General features: G+C 41.5%; 1 protein-coding gene across 1 annotated transcript; it reads left to right on the forward strand.

The window, feature by feature from the left end:
• Nucleotides 1-5,790: 5,790 nt before the first annotated feature.
• Nucleotides 5,791-13,498, forward strand: LOC122402055. Its single transcript, XM_043404566.1, has 4 exons — nucleotides 5,791-10,801; nucleotides 12,177-12,665; nucleotides 12,809-13,392; nucleotides 13,472-13,498. Exons 1-4 carry the CDS (start codon nucleotides 5,791-5,793, stop codon nucleotides 13,496-13,498), a joined length of 6,111 nt encoding a protein of 2,036 aa, XP_043260501.1.
• Nucleotides 13,499-13,556: the final 58 nt, after the last annotated feature.

Genomic DNA, 13,556 nt, shown 5'->3' on the forward strand with positions numbered 1-13,556 from the left:
CCATGACTTCGGGTCATCGGCCACACGTACGGTACCTTTTGAAGATCGGCGATGGGGCTCCCTAAAATTTCAACCGAAGGCGCGAATATGTCTGGCTTCGCTTTCATGGCAGGAGGTCATGACATCAACGATCAAAACAAGAAGACAATACGTTTTCTACTGGACTCCGGAGCTTCGGATCATCTTATCAACCGAAGAGATTTGGCTGTGGAATTTGAAAATCTGGAAACACCGATAAGGATCTCCGTTGCCAAAAACGGAACGTATATTTTAGCAACGAAGAGAGGCACGCTGAATGTTGTCAGCGACAGGGGAATCAGCGGTCATTTGAAGGACGTACTTTATTCCCCAGACGTTCCCTACAATTTGCTGTCTGTGACAAAGATGCAAAACGCGGGAGCAACAATAATTTTTAATAAGGAGGGAGTACAAATTCTAAATGGTAAGGAAATTATAATGAGGCGTAAGTCTTTGAATAATCTAATAGCTGTAGACCTAGTAATTAAAAATAATAAAATAGAAATAACTAACCAAGTATATAGTGCAACAGATAATAACTATAAACTATGGCATGAACGACTAGGTCATGTAAGTAGAAGTAAATTTTTAGAATTGAAAAATAAGGAAATGGTAAGCGATGTTGTTTAAATATCGCGTTAATTCGAAGCATATAAGAATAGTAGAATATTATTCGTCACCCGGTATTGTTTTCTGCGTATGTAACCGACTCGAGACTGTTCGACTCTCGTGTCCGCTACGCGAAAACAAGACAGGTTATAAAAACTGTCACATACGGATTTCTTCGAAACATCACGCGATCGACGAAACTACGCGTGATTTCGAGCTAACGTTTCGGCGCGTGTATAAAGAGAAGGTACGACAATAATAAGTTGGACAAAGACGAATTCAAATTCGTCTACAGCGCCGCTAGTCGGAGATTCTCCCCTCCGAATTTGACTAACCGTGCTGGATCGTCACTCTTAACTTGGAACCGGCAGTGAGCAGATGGGCATACGATCCCGCTCCCCCGGAATTTCCAAGACGTTCGAATAGTTTCGAGTCACTCGAACTTTCGACGAAATTGTAAACGTGGGTTGGAAGTGCAGTACGAGAACGGATTGGGAATCCATCCGGTACCGTCAATACTTCCGCAAAACCCGTTTACAATTTAAAATCAAAGAGTCGTAAACGTGGACAGGAAGTTCAAATACGGAACGGATTGTAAAACAATCCTATACCGTGAACTTCCACAACCCGTTTACTATTTAAAAGAGTCGTAAACGTGGACAGGAAGTTCAAATACGGAACGGATTGTAAAACAATCCTATACCGTGAACTTCCACAACCCGTTTACTACTTAAAAGAGCCGTAAACGTGAACAACAAGTTCAATACGGAACGGATTGGAAAACAATCCTATACCGTGAACAACAAGTTCAATACGGAACGGATTGGAAAACAATCCTATACCGTGAACTTGCACAGGACGTTCAATACGGAACGGGTTGAAAAACAACCCCATCCCGTGAACCTCCGCAGGACGTTCAATACGGAACGGGTTGTAAAACAATCCCCTCCCGTGAACTTCCGTAAGCCGTTTACCAATTAAACAGATTAGGTCGGAACACGACCTGATCCAAAGACTGTAAAGATCTCGCAGGTTATAATCCGAGATTTCGAATTCAGCAGTGGGTACGATCCACCTCAGCCTGAATACAGACACGGATCGCTGTAATCAGAGGTCGTGTCCGAAGTATTCAGCAGTGGCTACGACCCACCTTGGTCTGAAAAATAAAAAGTAAAAGAGAACACGGATCGCTGCAATCAGAGGTCGTGTTTAAGGTATCGAGGTTGACTCTCGTACCTCTCTTGTATATCAAACGGTTCGGAACCCACAATCCAGGGGTGTATAAAATACCCTGGGTGGATTTACCACCTTCTAGTCGAAGTGTGGGACAACTTTCACTCCCAGCTTACGACGAACAGCAGAATACCTCCAAAGATCGCCAGTCTAGTACGGTCACTGTGCGTAGGACGTTAATTCATCAAGCTACGTGGTGTCAGGCCCAATCGTAAGTCGACCCAAGGGCGCCGTTGGCACACCTGCATCACACCGTGCCCGTACGCACGCAATAAGGTGGTAAAAAAGGGCCGAGGAGCGGGTACGGTTGCAGCCTTACAACCTCCACCCGTTACCCTCTCCTACGATAGTCGAAACCTGCAGTCGGGAAAGAAACGAGGTTGAATCTCGTCTTCCCCAAAACTGCAATCAGCTGTTTCCCGGTTTAAAGGGAACGCACACAAACATATACAGTCCACTAGCTTAGCTGCGTAACGCGGCGGCTGAGTTTCCCGCTCCTGAGTGCGACAAGCACAATCAGGAGCGCGTGAACATTAAAACGAGACGGAGAGAGTGACAAACGTTACCGTATATTTACATCTCGTTCCGTCTCTTTTGTTTCAGAACAGCGTGACGCGAGCACACGCCAGACGCCAGTCAGACAGGCGAGGTTTTTGTCGCGTATAATCTAATTAAGACAGGCTGTTCGCATTTAAAGGTCCACAATAAACGACGTCGTCGAACTCTTTCGACGACGTGAAATTATATATAACGTGTGACAATTACTTTTCCATCCTCCTATTCCCTCGTGATCCGGACCCCCGTTAGACGAGGTTCTCAAATCAGTGTTTGAGCCCTCCACATTCTAACAGATGTAGAGTTGGTAAATGCAATTTACATTAATGAAAATTTGTGTGAAGCTTGTATTAAAGGCAAACAAACACGTTTACCATTTAACACAGCTAAAGAAAAAGATTATATAACAAGGCCATTAGTAATAGTACATTCTGATATCTGTGGTCCGATTGCTCCTTCTACGATAAATAACAAAAATTATTTTGTAACATTTATTGATGAATTTACACACTATTGCGTGATATATCTATTGACAAATAGATCAGAATTCTTTGCAATTGTTAGAATGTGGAGGGCTCAAACACTGATTTGAGAACCTCGTCTAACGGGGGTCCGGATCACGAGGGAATAGGAGGATGAAAAAGTAATTGTCACACGTTATATATATTTTCACGTCGTCGAAAGTTCGACGACGTCTTTTATTTTTCGGCCCTTTAAATTATTACAGCCTTTTCGGATTAAGCGTGATCCGTCTGGCCGTCGTCTGGCGGCTGCTCGTGTCACGCTGTTCTGAAACAAAAGAGACGGAACTAGGTGTAAATATACGGCAACGTGAGTCACGCTATCCGTCTCGTTTTAATGTACACGCGCTCCTGATTAGGCTCGTCGCGCTCAGGAGCGGGAAACTCAGCCGCCGCGTTACGCGGCTAAGCTAGTGGACTGTATATGTTGTGCGTTCCCTTTAAACCGGGAAACTTCTTATTGCAGTTTTGGGAAGACGAGATTCAACCTCGTTTCTTCCTCGACTGCAGTTTTTGACTGTCGTAGGAGAGGGTAACGGGTGGAGGTTGTAAGGCTGCAACCGTACCCGCTCCTCGGCCCTTTTTACCACCTTATTGCGTGCGTACGGGCACGGTGTGATGCAGGTGTGCCAACGGCGCCCTTGGGTCGACTTACGATTGTGCCTGACACCACGTAGCTTAATGAATTAACGTCCTACGCACAGTGACCGTACTAGACTGGCGATCTTTGGAGGTATTCTGCGATTCGTCGTAAGCTGGGAGTTAAAGTTGTCCCACACTTCGACTAGAAGGTGGTAAATCCACCCAGGGTATTTTATACACCCCTGGATTGTGGGTTCCGAACCGTTTAATATTCAAGAGAGGTACGAGAATCAACCTCGATACCTTAAACACGACCTCTGATTGCAGCGATACGTGTTTTCTTTTACTTTTTGATTTTTCAGACCAAGGTGGGTCGTAGCCACTGCTGAATACCTCGGATACGATCTCTGATTACAGGGATACGAGTCTGTATTCAGGCTGAGGTGAATCGTACCCACTGCTGAAATCGAAATCTCGGATTATAACCTGCGAGATTTTACAGTCAATTAATCAATTAATCAGGTCGTGTTCCGATCTGATCTTATTAATAGGTAAGCGATTATGGAAGTATTGACGGTACCGGATGGTTTCCCTATCCGTTTTCGTCGAGACCTTCCTCGCGCTTCCGACTCTAATTTTAATTGAAATTAAATAACGTGTGTGGAAGTTAAGACGTTACCGGATGGATTGCCAATCCGTTTTCTCGTACTGCACTTCCAACCCACGTTGTAATTTCGTCGATAGTTCGAGTGACTCGAAACTATTCGGCCGTCTTGGAATTCAGGGGGAGCGGGATCGTATGCCCATGTGCTCACTGCCGATTCCAAGTTCAAGAGTGACGATCCAGCACGGTTAGTCAAATTCGGAGGGGAGAATCTCCGACTAGCGGCGCTGTAGACGAATTTGAATTCGTCTTTGTCCAACTTATTATTGTCGTACCTTCTCTTTATACACGCGCCGAAACGTTAGCTCGAAATCACGCGTAGTTTCGTCGATCGCGTGATGTTTCGAAGAAATCCGTATGTGACAGTTTTTATAACCTGTCTTGTTTTCGCGTTGCGGACACGAGAGTCGAACAGTCTCGAGTCGGTTACATACGCAGAAAACAATACCGGGTGACGAATAATATTCTACTATTCTTATATGCTTCGAATTAACGCGATATTTAAACAGCAATGTTTAAAGATTACGTAGCAAAAAGTGAAGCACACTTTAATTTAAAATTAGTTAATCTGTATTGTGATAACGGTAAAGAGTATCTGTCTAATGAGATGAAAGATTACTGCGTTCAAAAAGGTATCAGCTATCATTTAACTGTTCCGCGAACTCCACATGTTTAGATTCACAATATGAATTGCCACCTCATAAAGCCATTTGACTAGTGCCCTTAAGGCAATAGGGCCCTAAAAGCCATTAGCAGCGTTTGCTAATGGGACGAGGTACCGCGCGGCCTGACACCACCGTTGGGTCAGGGTTTTTCCGCCAAGTACCTGTGACATGTAGACCACCGTCTTGGATGCGAAGGTAGAGAAGTAGCAGCGCACCAATCAGGAAGGAGAAATTTTCTGATTGGCTAGAGGCTGATTTTCAAGGTAACATTTAAGGCCCCACACTTGTAATTTTTGACACACACGTTTTTTGAACATAGGCAGCACACCACGTGCAACGCATAAGCAACATCGGCAGCACTCTACGTGCATTATAAATTGTAAATAAAGACAATCCTTAAACCAAATAAGGTTTTTCAATCAACCTTTGGCAGCACACAACGTGCACTGCTGGTCCTTCGAGCAAGTCGGCACATTACGTGCAAACCTTCCAAAGCTTGAAGATCTTACGATCGCCACAAGCCCCAACATTGGTCCTACGAGCCGGATTGGAACCAGCGACCTAGGGATCGTCATCCGGATCATCAGGCATCTAAGATTTATCTTGGACCAGTCACAGCATTCGGATCAACCAAACCAAGCAAGGTGCTTGGCATTTCCTGAGGACAGATTCCCGTTGAGCAGCCAGAATCACGATCATTACGTGGTCACATTGGACTACAATTGCTGCATCATCTTGTGAGCATCCTGTACTACTTCTGACTGCTGACCGTTGGTGAACATCTTGAGACAATTCATCCAGCATCCACGGACGAGAGTGCCTACACTTGAGATACCTTATCAACCGACGAGAGACAACTGGTCCACGCAGCATCCAGAGGCATCATCACCCACTGATCATCAACAGCGTTTCTGTAAGTCTCTCAAATTGCGTAATTTACACGATGGAGAGTCACCTAAAACCTCTCATCGTCGAACGCCGGACGGTCAAAGCGAAATTAACCATATTGAAAAACTTCGTTCAAACTGCAGCTAACGAGACAGACGTTCTTGCGCTAGAGAGACGACTATCAGTAAACGAAAAATTGCATGAAAAATTTGACGATGTACAAACACGAATAGAAACAATTGTTATCGGCACAAATTTAGAAGAATTGCATTTAAACGAACGGGAAGTATTCGAGTCTACATACTTTAATACGATGGCGTCACTCGAGCGACTTATTCAAAATCTTCGCGGTCCCGCACGACCGAATACGTTACATACACCCTCACCCGTCATATCTGAAACGGTTACACCACGATTGCCTACGATCACATTACCAACTTTCAGTGGGGATTTTGATAATTGGTTACGGTTTCGTGATACCTTCGAATCGTTGATTCACAATAAGGAAGGTTTAACAGACATACAGAAATTCCATTATTTAACCTCCGCGTTAAAGGGCCCGGCAGCACGCATGATAAGCTCACTGGGTGTTTCTGAGGCAAATTACAAGTTTGCATGGCATAGTTTAAAGAATCGTTATGAGGATTCTCAGGCATTGACCATTCATCACGCCGACGCTCTCATTGATCTTCCTCCGATTAGAAAACCGTCGGGTATCGTAATTCGTGAATTTATAGATACAGTGAACAATCACATCCTTGCACTGGAGGCGCTCGGGCTTCCAGTGAAAACGTGGGATCTCCTTGTAGTTCTCATATTAACAAAAAAGTTGGACCCCGCGTCGCGTGTCGAATGGGGAAAAAGGGCCGTAAGGTCACAAAATACACCTACACTTCGCGAATTTATCGATATATTAGAAGAGCGATCGCGATTGCTGGAACGAACCAAACCGGTAGCTAGCTTGCCCTCCTCCAGTGGTTCAGAATTAAACAAAATCAAACCAAGAAATCAATTCCATGTTTCCTCCCATGTTGCAAGTACGCTAATTCAGTGCGTAGTATGCAAGGGAGAACATACATTATTCCAATGTAAGGAATTCAGATCCATGCCTCAAGCGAAAATGCACGAAACAATGAAACGTTTGCAGTGTTGTTTTAACTGCCTACAAACAGGGCACAGTGCAAGGACACGTACTCGCGGAGTCTGCAAAAAATGTGGTGGCAAGCATAACACCCTTTTGCATCGCGATTATTCAACGTCGACTTCAAACTTTGTATATTCATCCAGTACACCCTCGCCAAGCAAAGAATCGTCGTCACAAAATTCGATTGTAGAGCCAACAATTCAGTCTTGCTTAGCGAATTCTCAGGGAACTGCCGTCGATTACACAGTTCTATCAACCGCTCTAGTCCATGTAGAAGATATGCACGGTAACAAACATGAATGTTATGCTCTCTTGGGCGTTGGATCACAAGCTCATTTTATTTCTGAAAATCTTTGTAATAAGTTAAAACTTTCGCAAACTAGAATAAATGCAATGACGAGTGGTTTGGGAATGATTACGAATCCCGTAAAATCAAAGACACAAATAGTGATGCACTCCAGAACCGGTAGCTTTAAATCAAATTTAGAATGTCTAGTCATACAGAAAATCACTGACAACATGCCGAGTGTTCCATTAGATAGGCGCGCTATTTCCATTCCAACGGGAATTCCAATAGCCGATCCACGATTTAATGAATCCAAGGAAATAGATTTGTTAATTGGTGCCGCACTTTTCTGGCAGCTATTGTGCGTTGGGCAACACAAGGCAAACGCTGGATTAGTGTGGCAAAAAACAAGACTCGGTTGGGTACTAGGTGGGCATTTACGTTGGCCTCGAGACAACCCAACAATTGATATTCGCACATTTCATACGATTAAGCTGGATAGATTAGACAATGCTATCACTAAATTCTGGGAGATTGAGGATAACGTATCGATTCAAAACAATCAAATAGCGATAGACGATAGTGAGACACATTTTCAAAGGAATACAACTCGTGATGCAGATGGAAAATATATAGTTAGCATTCCATTCAATGACAAAATTGGAAAATTAGGAACCTCAAGGGAACAAGCAGAAAAACGCCTGCTGGCCATGGAACGAAAATTTGCAAGGAATCCTACTCTTCGTTCTCAATATAATCAATTCATGTTAGAATACGAACAATTAGGACACATGTCGCGTTTCATTGATTCCACTAATACATTAGATTCCGGTTACTTCTTACCACACCATGCCGTTTTTAAGGAAACAAGCACTACCACTAAATTACGTGTAGTTTTCGATGGTTCCGCCAAAACTTCATCCGGAATATCTCTAAATGAGACGCAGCTTGTGGGTCCAACCGTCCAAAGCGATCTATTCTCGATCTTACTGAGATTTCGAAAACATAACATTATTCTGTCGGCCGATATTGAAAAGATGTATCGGCAGGTACTGGTGAAAAGGGAGGATCGAAGGTTTCAGCGTATCCTTTGGCGCTTTAGTCGGGAAGATTCTATCAGCACATTTGAATTAAATACCATCACTTATGGTACGGCATCTGCCCCATTTTTAGCCACGCGAACATTGACTCGGGTAGGTCAAGAACATCTTGACACATTTCCAATCACTGCTCATACGATCATTAACGACTTCTACGTGGACGATTTATTAACTGGCTGCGAGACAGTGACGGACGCTCAACAATTACATCGCGAACTGACAGATCTTTTAGGGCAGGCAGGTTTTCCATTAAGAAAATGGGCTTGCAACCACCGTGACGTGTTAACAGGACTGACTGACGAAACACGACAAGAAATAAGATTTGATACGAGCGACCATGACCAGAAGACATTAGGTTTGTTATGGTCCACAACTACGGACGAGCTTTGGTACACTTTCAAATCACATTCGCAGACTCCCGTGACTAAGCGCGCCATTTTATCCCGGATCGCACAAATCTTCGATCCTCTGGGTTTGATAGGGCCTGTCATTGTGAGAGCAAAACTCATCATGCAGCAATTATGGCAGCTGCAATTAGGGTGGGATGAAACCTTACCACAAGGTTTGCATACCCAATGGTCCACCTTTCATTCGGAATTACATCAAGTTATTTCATGTAAGGTACAACGTAGAGTATTGTGTAGTAACGCTAAACGCGTTGAACTGCATGGCTTCGCGGACGCATCCGAAAGGGCATATGGGGCATGCATCTACATTCGTACGCTAATGGAGAATAATACATGGTTTGTGCGGCTACTATGCGCGAAATCTCGGGTAGCACCCTTAAAAACTATTTCTTTACCGCGTTTAGAACTTTGCGCGGCACTTTTGCTATCACGGCTAGCAGATAAGGTCAAACGCGCGCTCGAGTTGGATTTTAACTGTGAACAATATTGGTCCGACTCCACTATAACCCTTGCCTGGATTAAGGGTCCATCATCAAGGTGGAAAACCTTTGTTGCAAATAGGACATCGGAAATTCAACAACTAACTTCGACCAAAAACTGGAACCATGTAAATTCAGAGCAAAATCCCGCCGATGTACTTTCACGTGGTTCTAGCCCTAGCGATCTGAGCACAAATCATCTTTGGTGGTTTGGCCCAAAATGGTTAACTGAAGAGGTCGATCAATGGCTTGCTTCAGACATTTTTGTGCAGCATCCACCTGAGGAAAGGCAACCTTCAGTTACATGCTACAACATATTAAATAAATCTCATTCGGACCTTGATGATATCTTTCTGAAATACTCCAGCTATTGCCGATTACGTCGAATCGTCGCATATTGTCTACGGTTCATCAATCGACTTAAACTTGTTATTAGGAAACCGCAATCTGGCAAAAATGGAGATGATCTTCCATATAACAATCTATTTTTATCCACTAAGGAGCTTGTAGAATCAGAATACTCACTTGTGAGATTAGCGCAGCTACGGGAATTCGTTGATGAAATTAAAATTTTAATCTCTAACAAGAAACTAAGTTCAACGAATCGCCTAATCTCATTAAACCCATTTTTGGACAACTTTGGAGTCCTTAGAGTTGGAGGGAGATTAATCAATGCACCTGTGCCTTACTATCAGAAACATCCAATGATTTTGCCGTATAAACACCCATTGTCCACACTTATTGTAGTTTATGAGCATCAAAGACTTTTGCATGCCGGGTGTCAGCATACACTAGCGTCATTACGTTCTCGATTTTGGCCAATTTCCGGGAAACGACTAGTGAAGAAGGTCATTCACGATTGCGTACCATGCTTCAAGGTAAAACCCATTGGTACCAGGTATATTATGGGCAACCTACCTGCCGCTCGGGTAACGCCAGCTCGCGCGTTCGCTACTTGCGGCATCGATTATGCAGGTCCGGTAGTAATTAAGGAAAGGGGTCGTGGTCGTATCTCTCACAAAACTTACATTTGTTTGTTTGTTTGCTTCGCGACGAAGGCGATCCATATTGAATTGGCGATAGACCTCACCACCGATGCTTTCCTAAATTGTCTATACAGATTTATTTCGCGAAGAGGAAGAAGCCAATGCATTTACTCTGACAATGGGACGAATTTTATCGGAGCTCGAAATGAGCTCAATGAACTGGGCATATTACTGAATAGCCAACCCCATAATGATAGAGTCCGTACAGCCCTGCCCCAGGAGCAAATACAGTGGCATCTCATTCCGCCTTACTCACCGCATTTCGGTGGCCTCTGGGAACGCGCGATCAAATCAGTTAAAACCCATTTGAAGATCGTAATAGGAACTCAACAATTGACATACGAGGAATTATATACAATTCTCGCGCAAATAGAAGCATGTCTAAATTCGCGACCACTTCATCCATTGTCAAATGATCCGAATGATCTCACCCCGCTCACGCCAGGACACTTTTTGATAGGCGAGCCTTTAAATGCTCTTCCACAACCAGATCTCTTACATTTAAACCAGAATAGATTGAATAGATACCAGTTAATCCAACAAATAACACAACATTTTTTTAAGCGCTGGCAACGCGATTATCTCACTGAATTACAACAAAGATGTAAGTGGAAAACGGACTCTCCAAATGCCATCTCAGAGGGTATGATGGTACTCATCCGTGATGATAACCTGCCCCCTCTTAGATGGAAATTGGGAAGAATTACAGAACTGCATAAGGGAACCGACGGAGTCGTAAGGGTGGCTTCTGTCAAAACTTCAGATGGAATTATCAAACGACCGATTGTAAAACTTTGCTTTCTACCAATTACAAGTATCCATACTTAGTTCTAGCATTTCATGTATATTTGCTCACAATAGTATAGGCGTTAATTAATATTATCAGAATTATTTTAAGTATCTATCAAACATGTACTTTATTCTTGTTAGAACAACTTTGTAAATAGAATTTAATTAACTTGACATTTAAGCCTGTATTATAGAATCGATGTATATTTGTATATTTGTCCGCTAAATTACCTCTAACCGTTCGTATTTATATAAGGAAAATGTATTTCCCTTCACTCGAATTTGCCGCGCTCTGCGCGAACATAGCTATAGGGTACTGATATCGATCAATATCGATAGAGATAAGGAGAGAAGTAGAGGTTATGTAGGAGAGTGTAAATGCGGGAAAGTAATGCAAAGTAAGAGTGAAGTCAAAGCAAAATATAAGAATAGAACTACTAATAACGAACGTAAATTGTCGTTTCTTTTATAGGTAAGATTGTACATATGTAAATAATATAAGGTGAATGGTAAAATAAAATACAAACCTTTCTTTTATAGAGAAACATATTTAGTTTGTTATTATTATTATCGGTGGAAACCCTCAAATAGAATAAGAACCTTTATAAAACGACAATTGCTGTTAAAAATGTCAACAAAATTACAGTATGAATTCGAACTTGTGGCATCGACAAGGGACCCAAAGTCAAATGTTATAGCCATAACCTCAATTACAACAGAGGAAGGTAAACGGTACATCTTATCAGAAGAAAATAGATATATGGATAAGCATGAAGAATTAACAAAGACGGAAACCTATAAAAGGGTAAAAACTAGTTTTAAAAAAAGACATCAGGGAAGAAAAATATGGATCTCATTATCAGAAAAATTAAAAAATACTTATATGGATGAAGATGGTAATCTACTATTCATGAATGAATATCTGGAGGAAATAATAGAAAAAGAAGAAAAAGCACATAATGATAAATTAGAGCAAATACTAGAAAAATTACTAGAAGTATCACAGAAGAGAGAAGACAAGAATTTAAAACATATAGCAGAAAAATTTATGATAGAGAAATTTACAAGTAAACATTCAAATGCTAAACAATGGTTGGAAACATTCGAAAAGGAGTGTATAAGGTTCGAAATCGTAAAAGATGATGTAAAAATTGAGATACTAAGACTATTTTTAGATAAATCATGTTCAGATTGGCACTGTGCAACATTAACAAAGCTGACAGTGGAAGCTGGATGGTCTGAATGGAAGGACAGATTTTTACAGACCTTCGCGGACAAAGGATGGAATACAGCAATATATGCTATATGGTTTAAATATAAAGAAGGCTCACTAATTGAGTATGCGATGAAAAAGGAGAGACTATTATTAGACATGGATAAAGACATAGGCCCAAAAACACTAATAACTCTTATAGCAGCGGGTTTGCCCGAATTCATTAGAAATAAGATAGACAGAGAAGAATGTAAAGATTCGACTGGTTTATTTAATGAGGTCAGAAAGTATGAAAGTTTGGCAAATAAAAACAATTTCTTAAAAAAGAAAGAGGGAAAATATGAGTATAATACAAAATCGGCAGAAAAGAAGCCATGCAGGAATTGTGAAAGTCTGAACAAAGGTATCAGATACCATCCAGAGGAATCTTGCTGGTTTAAAATAAAGGAAAATGATAAAGGAAAAAGTAATAAGCCCAGAATGATCAGCAACAACTCAGTCATAGAAGTAGCATTAAACACTGGGGGGAAAAACGAGTAATCACACCATTAGTCAAAATTAACGTCCTATTAGTAAATAAGTTAAAAATAAAAGGAACATACGATTCAGGTTCACAGGTCTCCTTGATAAATTCGAAACTAGTTAAGGAAACCGGAGGGGGGAAAAATGTGAATAAAGCACTTTTAAAAACGGCTAATGGTGTGAAAAGTACCAAGGGACTAATAACTATAAGAATAAAAACCTTTAACATTGAGAAAGAAGTGGATGTATTCATAGTTGAAAGTGAAGACTTCGAAGACTTCATAATAGGACTGGACATGATAAAAGCCTTCAAACTGATCCAAAATGAGAATCTGGAAATTTCACAAAAAGAAACAAATAGATATTCGATAAATTTTAACGAACATATACAAGAAGATGAATTTAAAATTAAGATAGATCATCTAAATGATGAAAATAAAGATAAGATAGAAAGATTAATAGAAGAATATAGAACAGCATTCGCCAAAGATAAGTTCGATATTGGCACAGTAACAGACTACGAAGCCCGAATAGATTTACTGGTGGATAAATATTGCAGCAAGAGGCCATATAGATGTACAATACAAGATAAAGAAGAAATAGAAAAACAAGTGGCAAAATTGCTAGAGAACAACCTAATTGAGGAATCTTACAGCCCCTTTGCAGCCCCAGTAACTCTAGCATTCAAAAAAGATGAAAATAAAAAATCCAGATTATGTATTGACTTCAGAGAATTAAACAAAATTGTAGTGCCCCAAGCCCAACCTTTTCCACTGATAGATGATCTAATCGTTAAAACAAGAAATTGTAAATACTTCACGACCTTAGATATAAA

Source organism: Colletes gigas, unplaced genomic scaffold (assembly GCF_013123115.1).
Source record: "Colletes gigas isolate AHSC1104 unplaced genomic scaffold, ASM1312311v1 Colletes_gigas_Sc00032, whole genome shotgun sequence".
In the NCBI taxonomy this organism is placed as follows: Eukaryota; Metazoa; Arthropoda; class Insecta; order Hymenoptera; family Colletidae; genus Colletes; species Colletes gigas.